This window comes from Arachis ipaensis, chromosome B7 (genome assembly GCF_059453495.1).
Source record: "Arachis ipaensis isolate K30076 ecotype BB chromosome B7, ASM5945349v1, whole genome shotgun sequence".
In the NCBI taxonomy this organism is placed as follows: domain Eukaryota; kingdom Viridiplantae; phylum Streptophyta; class Magnoliopsida; order Fabales; family Fabaceae; genus Arachis; species Arachis ipaensis.
The window spans coordinates 142,298,006-142,312,519 of record NC_142442.1 but is presented as its reverse complement, the minus strand read 5'-3'; the positions used below and the strand labels follow the sequence as shown (position 1 = coordinate 142,312,519).

The 14,514-nt window shown below is 34.7% G+C and overlaps 1 protein-coding gene and 1 pseudogene across 1 annotated transcript; both read left to right on the top strand.

The window, feature by feature from the left end:
- Nucleotides 1-2,509: 2,509 nt before the first annotated feature.
- On the top strand, nt 2,510-3,650 carry LOC148554365 (protein FAR1-RELATED SEQUENCE 5-like). Its single transcript, XM_088494357.1, has 2 exons — nt 2,510-2,581; nt 2,961-3,650. The coding sequence occupies exons 1-2, from the start codon at nt 2,510-2,512 to the stop codon at nt 3,648-3,650; spliced, it is 762 nt and encodes a 253-aa protein (XP_088350483.1).
- A 54-nt stretch (nt 3,651-3,704) lies between these two features.
- LOC148554364 (protein FAR1-RELATED SEQUENCE 5 pseudogene) lies at nt 3,705-4,360 on the top strand (annotated as a pseudogene).
- Nucleotides 4,361-14,514: the final 10,154 nt, after the last annotated feature.

Genomic DNA, 14,514 nt, shown 5'->3' with positions numbered 1-14,514 from the left:
ATTTTTGCTTTCCGAAGAAGAATCCTCTACAATCTGCTTCCTCTTTTTGGATACCATTCTGAACAGCAAACAATCATTAGTAAAAAATACCATAAAAATGATAAAATACATCCAAAAATATTACTTACTTTTTTATTATTCTGGTTGGTTGTTTTCTTGTTTTTGTTGGTTCCTCTGAGTCTTGTTCAAACTCAGACTCAGAGAAAATAGCTATATCACTCTCTGATAAAATCTTGGTACTCAATCTTTATTTTTTATGAGTAACTCATGTGATAAAGATAAAAATATATGGTAGTTAGATCATATATGTGGTAATCATATGTCTAATAGAAAAGAATTATTTTCTTCACTAGATGATTCGGTTAAATCATTAATGAAGTTTGGAGATAGTACAAAAAATTCTATTGAAGGAAAATGGTGAATACCAATTAGATTGAAGAACGGTTCTTTGAATTATATCTCTAATATTTTCTATACTCCTGAACTTGATTACAATTTACTGAATATGGGGCAATTATTTGAGAAGGAATATAAGATGATAACCTATCATAAATTTTGTACTGTAGTTGATAACAAAGGAAGGTTCATTGACAAAGCAAAAATGACTTTAAACAGAATGTTTCGATTGAAAATTCAACATATTAGTTTCTTTTGTATGAGTTCTATGATATTCGATGATAGTTGGCTGTGCATATGCGGTTTGGGATTTTCACTTCTCTAGCCTGAATTACTTGTCAAAAAAAGAACTTATTTTTTAACAAATGAAAAAGAAATATAGAGATCCAATCCCTACAAGAAAGTCATGAAGAGCCAGAAGGTTACTTAAAATTATGCATTCAGATTATTGTTCTATAGAAGTACCAAAAAATGGTGATAACAGGTATTTTATCACTTTTATTGATGATTTTAGTATTTATGGATATATTTTCTGAAGCAAAAATCAAAAGCATGTAATGCTTTCAAGACATTTAAGACATTTGTTGAAAAATACAGTGGTTGTAAAATTAAAATTCTCAAAATGGATAGAAGAACAGAATATCTTGCATGTTCAAATTATTTTAAGTAATACAGAATTTAACACCAACTAACAACTAGATATACTCATCAACAAATTAAAATAGAGTTGCTGAAAGAAAAAATAGAACCATTATGGATATTGTTTTATGCATGCTCAAGTAAAAATAAAAGTCTAAAAAATTTTGGACAGAGGCAGTTATGACAACAGTTCATATTTTAAATATGTGTCCAATAAAGAGTGTGCTTGATAAAACTTCAAAGGAAGTTTGGAGTGGAAGGCGACCTTCCATGCATCATTTTAGAGTTTTTTTTATATATTGCTTATGCCCATGTATCAGACCAGTTAATTAAGGAAGAAGTTAGACGACAAAGGCGAAAAATATATCTTTATCAGCTATAGCGCAAATTCAAAATTATAGAAGTTGTATAATCTATAATGAAAGAAAGTGATCATCAGCAGAGACATAACATTTGATGAGAAAGGCATATGGGACTGGAACACAAAGACAGAAAAGCAGTCGATTGTAATTTCAAATACATATGATGATGATGAAGAAAGACAACTAGACACAACCGAATAACCAGAATCATCTAAAAGACCTCAAGAGAGCAGAGACTACCTTCTAGATTGGAAAATTATGAAGTTAGCAATGATAATGATCCATCCAACGAAGAAATCATCAATTTTGTTCTATTTCTGATTGTGAGCCAACAAATTATGAAGAAATCTCTAGAGACAACAAGATTCATGTCATTGAGAATAATGATACATGAGAGTTTACAGATTTGTCGGCAAAAAAGAAGTCGATCGGAGTAAAGAGGGTTTACAAATGAAGGGTTAGCCCAATGGTGAAGTTGGTCCCTACAAGATAAAATTAGTTGATTAGTAGGGATACAAACAAAAACCAGTATTCCATGGAAGGTTGAAGCATATTGATAGTCGATTTGACAAAAGTAGAGAATTGGTGAATGAAAAAGAGGTATTAATCGAGTTTTACCTTGCAGAAGAGAAAGTAGTAGATATTTTTACAAAGCTATTGAAGATTAAGTTATTTTACAAGTTGAAGATGATGTTTTGAATGATTGATTCTGCAAGTTTGATTTAAGAAAGACAATATCAACAATAATATATAAATTAACTTTCATAATCACCATCATACTAGAAGAACCAAAAAACATTCTAGTTGTCAAGTTTAAAAGTCAAAACATAACTTGGATAATGATAACCAAATGACAACTTGTATGATATTTTTTGGTGGCATTTATCTTGGTCCCTCTTAATGTTTGTCTAACACAATTATATATTTTTTTTTTGCAAAAACACCCTTAATCAATTATTATAACATTAGTACTATATCTCTTATTTATTACAAGAATAACCCAATATTAATCATTTACCATCATATCCCTATTTCTTTGTTGGGTCAATTAAAATTATATTAATGACTAATTTAACAAAACACTAGAAACTCTGAAACCTCTTAGGGTTCATATGGAGCACACACCTGATAATGGAGGCAGCAATGGCGGTTTCAACAGTGGCACAAGAGAAGTGCGACCACCGGTAAGTCCTCTCTATTGCATGAATATTATATTTTATCACATAGTTTCTTCTTCCTTCCACATTAATGGTTCCATGTTCATTTTTTCATAAATTTAAATCCGTTTCTTGTACATAGTTGTCGATATTTTCTGCTTGGCCATTGATGTTTTTTCTTCCTTTTGTTTGTTTAATCGATATTGAGTTTAATAGCATAAGGGAGATTGTTTTCTACATTTTCAACGCTTTCTTCTATTTTACTTATTTTAGAATTTAATAAGTTAAAAAAAAATATAGAACCAGAACAGTGCTATTATTTTCATGTTAGTGGTCTCTGCACTTTGATTTATTAGAATACTATTTGTTTTATATTTTTTCGGTTGCAAATAAAATTGCTAAGTAGGATCTTGAAGTGGATGATAAAATGGAAGAAAGAGTATTCTTTGATGAGATGATAGAAGAGTCAGATGATACAGAGGAATTTCAAGGAATGTATCAAGATGAAATTGAGCAGGAAGCTGTGAATTCTGAGGATTTAGGGGAGCAAGAATTTCAAGCAATGTTTGATGGGAATGATTTTTCGCATGAGGTGGATGAATTATATCGAATAGAAGATATTGAAAATATTGCCATGGTTGATTTTCTGAACATAGGTGCTCATGAGATGGAATATTTTCATTTTCCTAATCTTCAGATAGCATTTGATTTCTATAACCATTATGCAAAATCTGTTGGTTTTGGTGCTAGAAAAAGTAAGACTTGGAAAAATAGCAAAGGAGAATATGTGAAACAATTGTTTGTGTGCTCTCGTGAGGGATTTAGACCAGAGAAATATTATAATATGGAAAACAGAGAAAGGGAGCCAAAATCTGAGACTCGTTGTGGTTGCCTGGCTAGGTTTGTAGTTCGTTTTGTGGCTTACACTGGAAGATGGCATGTGGCTTTGTTTGTTGAATCTCACAATCATGATTGCCTTGATCCTAGGTTAGTTGGTTTCCTTCCTACACATAGAAAAATGGCAGAAGCTGATGCTAGTCAAATGAACAACATGAAGGATGCAGGCATTAGCACACCCCATATTATGCTATGTTAGCTAATCAAGCAGGTGGTTATGAAAATGTTAATTATACCTTAAGGGATATGTATAATGAGATTGCTAGGCGAAGGCGTCATGTCCTGGGTGATGCTAGAGCGGCATTGCGATACCTCAAAAACCAGAAATTTGAAGATACAAACCTCTATTATGAGCACATAGTTGATGCTAAAGGGGTATTGCGAGCTTTATTTTAGTGTGATGGAAGAAGCCAATTAGATTATGAAGTATTTGGAGATGTGCTTGCCTTTGATGCAACATACAAGAAGAACAAGTACTTGTGTCCAGTAGTAGTGTTTTCCGGTGTGAATCATCACAACCAAACAGTAGTATTTGGAAGTGCTCTAGTTACCGATGAGAGTAAGGAGGTCTACGTGTGGTTATTACAGCAATTATTGGCAGCCATGAAGGGAAAAGCACCTGTATCTGTGATTACAGATGGTGCTCCATCAATGAGATTTGCAATTGAGACGGTATTCCTAAATGCCCATCATAGATTATGTGCTTGGCACCTCATTCGGAACGCCACAAGTAATGTTGGAAACCCAAAATTTACATCTATGTTTAAGAAGTGCATGCTAGGAGATTATGAAATTAGTGTGTTTGAGCAGAAGTGGTTTGGAATGGTTGAGGAGTTTGGTGTAGCTGAAAAGAATTGGATTATTGACATGTACGAGAAAAGGCATATGTGGGCCACTGCACATATTTGAGGCAAGTTTTTTGCAGGATTTAGGACAACTTCTCGATGCGAAGGTTTGCACTCTATTATTGCAAAATATATTAAATCTCAATACAATTTGATTGATTTCATAAAGCATTTTAAGCGGTGTCTTACCTACCTAAGATATAAGGAGGTTGAAGCTGACTATGTTTCCATATCTGGTCTTCCAGTACTTAAAACAGCATTAGAACCTCTGGAAAGGTCTACATCAAATTTCTATACACGAGAGATATTTTTTATATTTCGAGGCATGCTTGTTAGGGCTGCAAGAATGAAGGTTGTGCAAGATGTGGCATTTGATTCATTTGTACTTTATACAATATCTAAATATGGAAGTCTAAATAGTTCATGGGAGGTGTCTGTAGATAATGAAAGGACGAAATTTAATTGTTCATGCTTAAGGATGGATTCTTTTGGAATTCCGTGTGAGCATATAGTTTGAGTGCTGGTGTTTCTTAACATCCTTGAGCTGCCAAAGTCTCTTGTGTTGACAAGATGGTCGAAGAATGCCAAGACAAGCACTTTCGATTCAAGTGGCGTTACTTGGGAGTCTATAATATTGAGTCAATATGGTTGCTTGATGGATTGGTGTCGGCAGTTGTCCTATGTCGCTAGTCGAAGGCAGGAGAGATTCTACCTTGTTCGAGATACTGTTATGAGCCTAATCGAAGATTTCAAGATTGAAGATGAACAAGAAAAGCAAGTTGGTGCTGAAGCTGATTATTCAGATGGTATTTTTCCTAAGAATCCACAAAATTGTAGGTCTAAGTGTCGTCCTGATGAGAAGGTAAAACGAAAACCACAACGATGTAGTATTTGTCGCATGGAAGGGCACAATAAAAAATCTTGTCCATTGGCAAAGGACATTCAGCAGCAGACCAATGCAACTTCTTATGGTATAAATAGGAACCATGTTGAGGAAGGTTTGGATGCAGATGCAGAAATGGTAATACTTACTTTAATGATTTGCGTACCACAACATATTAATTATATAATTTTCATTAATAAGAGTGGAAATTGATCAATATTTTATTTGATATTGCAGGAATTTTGGGCATCTGATCTTGAAGAAGATTATGAAGAACAAGAGTTTTGGGCAGGAGATTCTGATGCAAGTGCCGACATGGAACTTAGTGAAGAGTTCTCGATGTAGTATTATATAAATTATTATTATGTGATATTTGAATAAAACTTGAGTAATTGAACTTTGTGTATGAATTTTTATGATGAACTTGGTGTTATTTGCTTAATTGCTATGAAAAAAGTGAGATTTGAGACAAGATTGGTATATTTACAATAATGAGTACATTTTGAGTTACGGCTTACAAGAGACGATTTTGTGATCCTGTAATTGTAAGATACAGAACTCAGCAAAAAGAGTCTTATTATGATTAGTTAAAGCATGAAAGATTGTAAAAGAAGTGTAGTTGGGTTAATTGTGAAGAAGGTTCAATACGGTTTGAGGACCCTTCAGAAAGGTTGTTGCTTGCGCTTTTGTATACTGACATTACTCTCTGTTCTTCTTAGCTTTTGTATGAATTTTATTGAGGAATATGTGCATGAAAGTAGATAGCTTATATTTAATGTATGGTTGCAGTAACAGTTAGACCAAGATTTCGGGGGAATATAAGCTTGATGCATGAAAGGCATCCTTTCTATGGCATGATAGTGTGGTTATGTATTTGTTGAGACATGTGTCTGAACCTGGAATAAAAAAAATCATGTGTGAATCTTTAACTAATCATTTTCAATTTGGAATGGCAAAGAACACATGATGAATATAGGTGAGCATAATCATTTTCCATTACCTTAGTCGGCAATGTCCTGCAGTAATTGCTGGCAAGGAAAGCTGTAGACTTAGCCTTGGTTCTAAGTTGAGGGTTGACAATGCACTTTCCTTTAATGCTGTCAAGTCGTGAAGATTGTGATGCCCGAGACAACCCCGATTCATGCTTATCTGATATAGTGGCATCATCTTCGGCATCAGAGATATCAATGGTGACATCATTGTCGAGTTGTGCGGGGCTGCATCTCAACCTCTTTCTCAATGGTGGATCAGCGACTGGTGTCATCATTGGGTTCTTGTCTACACTTTGCTGAGTAAAATCAACGTTGCTGACTGAATCTTTGGGAGGTAGGTTTGTGTTGTACTCATCATGGTCTTTGCACTTATCTTCATTATGGTACAGCTTAAACTCCATCACCTTGAGTGATCTCTCTATGTTGCCAGAAGCCTTGGTTAGTTCTTCCATAGACTTCTTTAGCTCTCCTAGCTCCTTCACATCTCTCCTTAAGTCCTGTAAATAAACAGCACCAAGGTCTACGTTAATGGCTAATCAAGTTGGAAGTGGAGACTTATTTAAATGATTTTATTCCTTTGGATTATTGGATTAATATAATCTAATGGCTAACATACTTCAATTGCACGAAATAACTCATCTATAGAAACATTCTGCAGTTGCGGCGATGTCGGATCTTGCGTAGGGGTTGCACTTGTTGCAACAAATTTCACACCATTTATACGCATAAAAGGGTCAGCTTCAAACCTGCAACCAAATATTAGAAACATTTACTATCACGTAAATATTGAAATTGATGAAAAGTAAATTTATTTACTTGGAATTTGAGACCGAATCAGGTGCAACTGCAGTGACATTCTCTGCAGTGGCCATTGAAATTGTAAAACGTATTGCCGACAAGGTTAGGTTGGTTGACAACAAATACGATTTACAACTGGCTGACCGTTATAGATTTTATAAAGGAACAATTACAGGAAACAAATCGAGTGAAATTAATTGAGATATCCCGAGATTTTATTACATTTAATTCAGAAAACATTTAATTCAATATCAAATACAGAAACTTGCTATCACATTAATGAGCATTCAATTTTTTAAAATACCTGGACGTTACTCTAACTGTTAAAATTTATACTTTAAATTTTAAATTTTAATATGTCCAATTTTAAAATTCAAATTTAGAATACTGAAAAAAAAAAGGTGGTTACGAAAGTTGCAGTATAAATTCAACTCACATATGTAGAACCTATGCACAATTACTCAAGAGGGGGGTGAATTGAGTATTGCAACAACAATGAATCTTTTTGCGAAAGTTAAAGACAATATACAAAAGTGTTATTGTACTAGTATTTTTCCAAGAGCTTAACTCAATTGCTAAGCATTTATAAGGAGCTTTTACTTTCCAATAGACACCAACTCAAATAAATTGATCAAGCTTTTCACCAATTGGACTTAAGCTATTCCTTAAGTACTTACGAAGCTACTTTTCGATCACAATTTATTTGCTCAAAGGTAAAAGACAATAATATTGAAGAGATGCGTTTGGAGAGATGCAAACGCTATTTAGAGTGGTTCGGCACAATCCTTGTCCTACGTCCACTTTCTTTCTCAATCGCTATTGAGAAGTTCCACTATTGCCAAGCTTCAAGGTGCTCGCGCAAAACCTTTTACAATCCGAGTCCTTAGTTTCTAACACCTCACGGTATATGATCACCACTTGTAGACTAACCCACTCCACTTAGAGATACCTTCTCTAAGATTTGCCTTGAGTACTTAGTATACTTCTTTGGTATCCTCACCGACTATAGTGTTTATAACTCTTGACTCAACCTTGGAGATCACACTCCAATTTACAAAGTGTTACAAGAAAACAATTCTCAAAGAATTGTTGAGATGAAATGAGTACTCTCTAGAAGAGTGTATGATTACAAGTTTAACACTATTGAACCAATTGATATTGCTCTCTCAAATTGTGTATTATAACACCTTAAAAATGTGTAGAATGAAAGAATATGAACAAGATAGTTTGCAAATACTCACGTGTATGAAATAAGGCTTCAATCCATCTATTTATAGACTCCCCAAACCTTAGAAACGTTGGGGAGTTAATGGAATGCAGCCGTTTTGTCAAAACTAGCCATTTTTTATGTTTTTGAATCATTTGCATCGATGCATAACACTTTGCATCGATGCAAATGTGTCTTTGAAGCTGAAATTTGAATTTTTAGCTAGGTTGCATCGATGCAAACATCTTTGCATCGATGCAACAAGTCGTCGCATGCTTTGCATCGATGCAAGATGAGTGTGCATCAATGCAAACCTTAAAGAATAGCTTAAAATCACTTCAAAATGCTTAGGATTGATCTCAAACTTGTTGGAGTCAATTCCTATGCTTTTGTACCTTTGAAAACAAGTTTTTAAAACCATTTGGCTAGCATCGAATTGCAAGATGTGCATCAAAACATTTTGTGAGTGTGTGTTGAGAGATTTAGCAATTGGTTCTTAACAAGAAGTTACCTAAGTCCTAAGACACTATACTTGTCTTCAAATGTTGTGGACTTGAGTTTCTTGTTGTTGTTGTGTTGCTTTCAACTCTTCATTCCTCAACGTTGAATGTTGGTTGATCTTTCAACATGCTTGTTCATTCAAGTTGTTTGTTGGTTTGTCTTTCATGTCGTTTGTTGGTTTGTCATTCATCAAAACCTACGAATACAAACTTCGCATACAAGCAACATGATTTACAATTTCCCCCTTTTTGATAATGACAAACTAATTTTGAGGATATGCATTTATAAATGATTTTGAAAGCAACAATAATGCACTTTGTTTTATAGAAAGCTTTGGAGAAGACTTCACAAAAAAAAAATTTGCAGGAGTTCCCCCTAAATATGTGCATTTGTTCCCTTAAAGGGCATTTATCAAAGAAAACGATTTAGATATCAAAGTTTTTGCTTAGCGGAAATCTTTTTGAAAACATTGTTTCGCAAACTTATTTCTTCTTTTCAAATCCTCAAACTTCTTCTTTTTCAAAAGTTCAAAAATTTCAAATATCCTCAAACTTTTCTTCCCCCTTTTGACATTATCAAAAAGAAAGGAGTTTTGAAATGTGTCATAGAAGCATGCATAAAACAATGAATTTTTTTAAGTTCAATATCTCTATTAATTTCAAGGATGAGATATTCCCCCTTTCAAAAAGGATTTGATTTCCTCGTTTTATATATAAAACAAGCATGCATAATTCCCCCTAAATAAGTGAAATATATTAAAGCATGCACATTAACTTAAAATAGGGGTACCAATCCTATTTTGAGTTATTCATCAAATAAGCATACAAGCATTAATCATTAAACAAATTTATGAAGGAAATATCAAAGTATTTAAACCATAATAGAAATCCTTAGCTTACTAGGAGTTAGTTTAACAGTTCATATAATCAAATAAACATAAAGCAATAAAAAGTGACTTGATGAAGAGGAGTGACGAATGGATTATTGACGGTATAGAAATTCACTAATAAAATCTCGTTGTAAAGTATAGCTTCTAAACCAACAATAATCCTTTCATACAAAAATTTGTTTGTCACTAAAACAAACCCCTAAAATTTATAAACCGAAGTATTCAAACCTCGGGTCGTTCTCCCTAGGAATTGTAATGAAGTGTCTTGTTATTGGTTATGAGTTATTTTGGGGTTTTGGATAAGAGGCATGAAAAGTAAATGGCAATGAAAATAAACTAACAACTATAAAAGGGCTCTTGGCAAGATGTGAGAACTAGAAGTCCTATCCTAGTTATCCTTCTCAATTGTGATGAGAATTGTTCATTGCTACCACTTAGTTAACCCTTACTAAAGAAAGGAAAGTCAAGTGGATGAATTGACTTGAGCCACAAGTCCTAGCCAACTCCCAAGGAAAGACTAGCTTTAGTGCACTCCAAACCAATTAGCAATCTCTCCAATTATCAATCAACAAAGGGATTAGATAACTCAAGTGTCACTAATTACTCTACCTAGGCCAAGAGGAACAAAATCCACACTAAAACTAAAAGAGGCATTTCAACAAACACATAAAGTGCAATAGAAGTAAACATTATTAAATGCAAGAATTAAAGGAATCTACAACTAAAAAGGCAAGAGGTCCACAATAGAAAACTAAATCAATCATGAAACAACAAAGAACTTACCAATTGCATTGAAGGAGAAATATAGATCTACAAAAGAGAATTCACAAACTACAAATAAAGGAATTACATTAGAAGAGAATCCTACAAGTGCAATAGAGGAGAGGAACGAAAATTAGAAGAGAGAGTAAGAAGAAATAGATCTAGATCTAAGAACTAATCTAATCCTAATCCTAGAGAGAAGAGAGAGCTTCTCTCTCTAGAAACTAACTACAAAGCTAAACTAAACTAATTGGTAACTAACATATGTTTCCCTCTTCACTCCTTGGGTTAAATAGCATCAGAAATGAGTTGGATTGGGCCCACAAGGCTTTAGAATTCGTTGGCCATGTTTTGCTTTAAGTGAACTAGGTGGCAGCAACGACGCGTGCGCGTACTTTGCGCGTGCGCGCCACCATACGTGTAGCAACTATGGCAAATCTTATATCGTTTCGAAGCCCCGGATGTTAGCTTTCCAACCCAACTGGAACCGCATCATTTGGACCTCTGTAGCTCAAGTTATGGCCGATTAAGTGCGAAGAGGTCGGCTTGACAGCTTTCCGGATCTTTCATTTCTTCATGAGTTCTCCAACTTTTCATGCTTTCTTTCTTCATTCCCTTGATCCAATCTTTGCCTCCTAAACCTTAAATCACTTAACAAACATATCAAGGCATCTAATAGAATTAAGGTGAATTAAATTTAGCTATTTTAAGACCTAGAAAGCATGTTTTCACTCTTAAGCACAATTAAAGGAGAAGTTATAAAACCATGCTATTTCATTGAATAAATGTGGGTAAAAGGTGATAAAATCCCCTAAAATCAATACAAGATAAACCCTACAAATTGGGGTTTGTCAACCTCCCCACACTTAAACCAAGCATGTCCTCATGCTTAAACCAAGAATGAAGTAAGGGATGGCATTTATTCAATGGAAATAAACTATATGCAACCTAAACTATATGCAATCATCTACATGAATGCAAGTGCTTGGTCAAAATAAATCAATTCCCAAGATGCATATATGCACAAGGGCTAAAGGTATTAACAACCATGCCAATCCACAATTTAATTGAGCTATTAAATATTTTTACAAACTTGCATGAAGAATGATGATCATAGGTGAAAACATGTAATTGAGCATCAAACCCTCACCGGATGTGTTTGCACTCTATTCGCTCAAGTGTTTAGGGTTGATTAACTCAATTCTCCTCTATTTCATGCTTTCCAAGATTTGTTTTTCTTCTAACAATCAACATTTATTTCATGCATGCATACAAGTATCATGAGGTCTTTTCATTGGTTGTAATGGGGCTAGGGTCAAGGTAGGATGCATATTTGGTCAAGTGAGCTTGAAATTTGAATCTTTGATAAGCTTAAACTTCCCACCTAACCTATGACATCCTATACAATTAAGTTCTAATCTAACTACCCATTTTTCACCTTTTCACATACTCATGCATTTTCTTTTCATTTCACAACTCATATGCATTGATCTTATTGAGCTTCACTTTGGGGCATTTTGTCCCCTTTTTATTTCTTTCTTTTTTTCGTTTTCTTTCTTTTTCCATTTTTTTTCTATACTTTTCATATATTTTTTTTTTGTTTTTCTCATTTTTTTCTTTCTTTCAAACTATATACAAGAGTACCAATGCATAAGGTCTATACATTTAATCAATACATGAGCATGTACCCAAATCCCAATATTTACAATAATAATACAAAACTACCCTTTTATTCACCCAATGTCCCAAGGTTCCCACACTTGAATGATGCACACACTCTAGCCTAAGCTAATCAAAGATCCAAATAAGGACATTTATTGTTTTTCTCTTTAAGGCTTGTAATGTGCTAAATTAAGAACAAGTGGGTTAATCGTAGGCTCAAATTTGGCTAACAATGGAAGATAAAAGGTAGGCTATTTGGGTAAGTGAGCTAAATGAAATGATGGCCTCAATCACATAAATGCATGAATACACAAAATAATGGACATAAAGAATCAAACAAATCAAAGATTACAATCATAGAAAGAGAATAATGCACACAAGAAGGAAAAATAAGTGGTTGTAAGATGTAACCACACCGTTAGGCTCAAATCTCACAAGCTTGTGTTCTTAGCTCAAAACATGATCCATAATATATATAATTCAAGCAAGTTCTATTAAAAGTTTTCACTCAAATCAATTGACATGCCCTATAGATAGAAATCTTGAAAATTTTCATTATTTGACTAAGCTTATTGTGTATATAATAAGAAAATGCAAGTAAAAATCCTAACATCCTAGAATGAAATGCAAAAGTGTTGGAATTAGAAACTTGTCACCCAAGATTGCCGAACGGTCGGACGACCTCCCCACACTTAAAAGTTTGCACCGTCCTCGGTGCACTCAAAGATGAGCAAGGGGGTACGGCGACTCTTCGGATTGCTATGTGTTCTTTCTTCCGCTTCCATGGTTGCTTGTGGTGCATTCGTTATGAAAAACAAAAATATAACACCATAAGATGAGAAGATATAAAAGCAAGGAAGCATACATTGTTGGAATGAGGTAAATCACTAGAATGAGGTGAGTGAATTAGTGTGACATTAAGAAATATTAGGTGTGTGAATTCTAAATTGCACGGTTTAGAACACACATTAGCATAAAAGCTATGTCACAAAAGAAGCATGCACTTCACTTATCCTAGTGTGCTTGAGATGCTTTAAGTAAGCTTGTAAGGTAAGATAAGCATTAGAGAAGCATGAAAGCATTCAAGTCAAACATATGGATGGATATAATCATGAAATACAATGCATTAAGGTAAATGCATAACATCATCCATCAAGAGGTTGCCTAATCGAGGAAAAGGATTCAAATTACATGGTGGCCAAATCATGCAATTCAAGAATAGTTACAAACTCGAAGGCAATTCTCATCACTTGGTATTTTCAAAAGGTAAGCATGAAGAACTCAAAACCAAGTAACAAAATATGACCTCAATCATAGAATCCAACAAAGATTATCTAAAAACATTCATTCCAAAATAGCATATAGGCAATAAGGGATATAGCAATGTATAGTAAACAAAGTCAATACTCCAACACTTATGATGAAAAGAGAGAAAATAAAATGAAAACTAAACTAAAACTTAACTAATCAACTAACTAACTAACTAATTAACTAACTAAAATAAATGGTTATCAATGGTGTTTGGAAGTGTTGGATGAGGGGTAGTAGGAGGGAAGAAGAAAGGAGAAGGAAAGAAATAGAAAGAGGAAAAGAAAAGAAGTGGATGGGAGAAAGGAATCCGCGCGTACGCGCGCATGCCGCGTGCGCGCGGATGGCTTATTTCGAGAGTGACGCGTACGCGTCATGTGCACGTGTGTGCAATTGGGGTTTGTGCCAAAGGCACAACGTTGGCGCGGCGCAGGCACAACTCTCTGGAAAATGTATGGAGGTTGGAACTTCTCAATCCACGCGTATGCACGCATGGCGCGCGCGCGTGGATGGTCGAAAATGCTGGAAGTGCGCGTACGCGCCATGTACGCGTACGCGTGGATGGTGCTCTATTTTTCAAAATTTTTTTTTTTTATGTTTTTTGCACCAATCCAAGCATTCCAAACCTCCAAACAGCTACCAAAACACCATAAAACCTTATTTAACATACTAAACTACCAATTAAACTCAACTATCTAAACAAAATATGAAATTAGACTAATTCTACCAAATATTTACAAAAGAGAAAATGAAAAGATTTTACCATGGTGGGTTGTCTCCCACCTAGCACTTTTGTTTATTGTCCTTAAGTTGGACTAATGGGGAGCTCCTCATCAAGGTGGCTTGTGCTTGTATTCATCTTGGAACTCCCACCAATGCTTGGTTCTCCATTGTGCCCCAAGTAGATTCTTCATGGATTGAGCCAAGTCTTGATGGAGTTCTTCACAAGCTTGGGGCTCCCAAAGTTGATCCTCTTGTAATCCGGGATCCCACACTTTGTTTTCATACCCGTCTTGAGGTTGATCATCATTATTAGTCCAACCGGGTGGTGAGTAAGGTGAATTCTCTATATAGTGGCCAACAATTCTCCTAAACCCATCTATTTGAGCACTACTCCAACCTTTATATCTCATGTTTGATGCATAAACCATAATGAGCCTTGATTTGCAACGCCAACCACAAAACCTTTTTCGTTTACGCTTCATCCCACAAAGCT